The sequence below is a fragment of the Galeopterus variegatus genome, unplaced genomic scaffold (genome assembly GCF_000696425.1).
Source record: "Galeopterus variegatus unplaced genomic scaffold, G_variegatus-3.0.2 Scaffold11676, whole genome shotgun sequence".
In the NCBI taxonomy this organism is placed as follows: domain Eukaryota; kingdom Metazoa; phylum Chordata; class Mammalia; order Dermoptera; family Cynocephalidae; genus Galeopterus; species Galeopterus variegatus.
The window spans coordinates 20244-21363 of NW_007737787.1; the positions used below are offsets into that span (position 1 = coordinate 20244).

General features: G+C 43.8%; 1 protein-coding gene across 1 annotated transcript in view; it reads right to left on the bottom strand.

The window, feature by feature from the left end:
* LOC103610731 (olfactory receptor 7E24-like) overlaps positions 1–555 on the bottom strand; it is a 2700-nt gene extending 2145 nt beyond the window's left edge. The window contains exon 1 of the mRNA XM_008594837.1: positions 2–555. Within this exon, the coding sequence (XP_008593059.1) occupies positions 2–555 (554 nt within the window). The remainder of the gene's footprint in view (position 1) is intronic.
* Between the last annotated feature and the right edge of the window lie 565 nt (positions 556–1120).

Below are 1120 nucleotides of genomic sequence, written 5' to 3' on the forward strand. Positions count from 1 at the left end.
GTCACAGAAGAAATGAGGAATTTCCACATCTGAGCAGAAGGTAACTTGTGACACTATCATGCGGTGCATCTGGGAGTTAAAAAGACTGAGGAGAAAAGACACCAGGACCAACAAGCCACAGAGGTGGGGGCTCATGATGACTGGGTATTGTAGGGGGTAACAAATGGCCACCAATCTGTCATAGGCCATCACAACCAGGAGTAGATTGTCCAAACATACAAAAAGTAAACATCCAAGAAAATAAAAAAAGGACAGTTGAGTGAGGCAGCCTGCATAGGAGATGGATTTGCTGTGTGTCTGTATGTTCATCAGCATCTTGGGGATTGTAGTGGTGCTGAAACCCACATCAGCCAAGGACAGGTTGGAGAGGAAGAAGTACATGGGTGTGTGGAGGTGGGAGTCAGAGCTGACGGCCAGGGTGATGAGGAGGTTCCCAAGCACTGTGACCAGGTAAATGTGCAGGAACAGCCCAAAGAGGGCAGGCTGCAGTTCCAGATCATCTGAAAATCCCAGGAGGAGGAATTTTGAGACAGTTGTTAGATTCTGTGGTTTCATGTTGCTGGGACACCTTATGATAAAGAAGAAAGTGCTGGAATACACAAAAGAATTACAGAGGCACCTAACTAAGCAATTTCCAAGTAAAGTATTCACACTTGAGGACCATACACCTCGGTACTTTCAGCATTATCTCTCAGGTGTGAACTCTTCTTAAAACTCTTTTTAAAAATGTGTTCACTTATTTTTAACTGGCATGTAATAATTCTACATATTTATGGGGTCGTATATGGGTTCTAAAAAAGTCAATCTCATTGAAGTAGAAAGTAGAGTAGTGGTTACCAGGGCCTGGGAAGGGGACGGGGAGAGGAGGTTGGCGAGAGGGTAGTCGACGGGTACAAAGTCACAGTTAGGTAGGAACAATAAGTTCTAGTGTTCCACTACACAGTCGGGTGACTACAGTTAACAGTTATATGTTGTATATTTGAAAATAGCAAGAATGGAGGATTTTGAATGTTCTCACCACAAAGAAATGATAAACGTCTGAGGACTATTTTCTTGTTGGTGTCTGCTCTTTACTTGTTTCTAGACACACACATTTTGGAGACCCTGAGCCCAGAAGGGC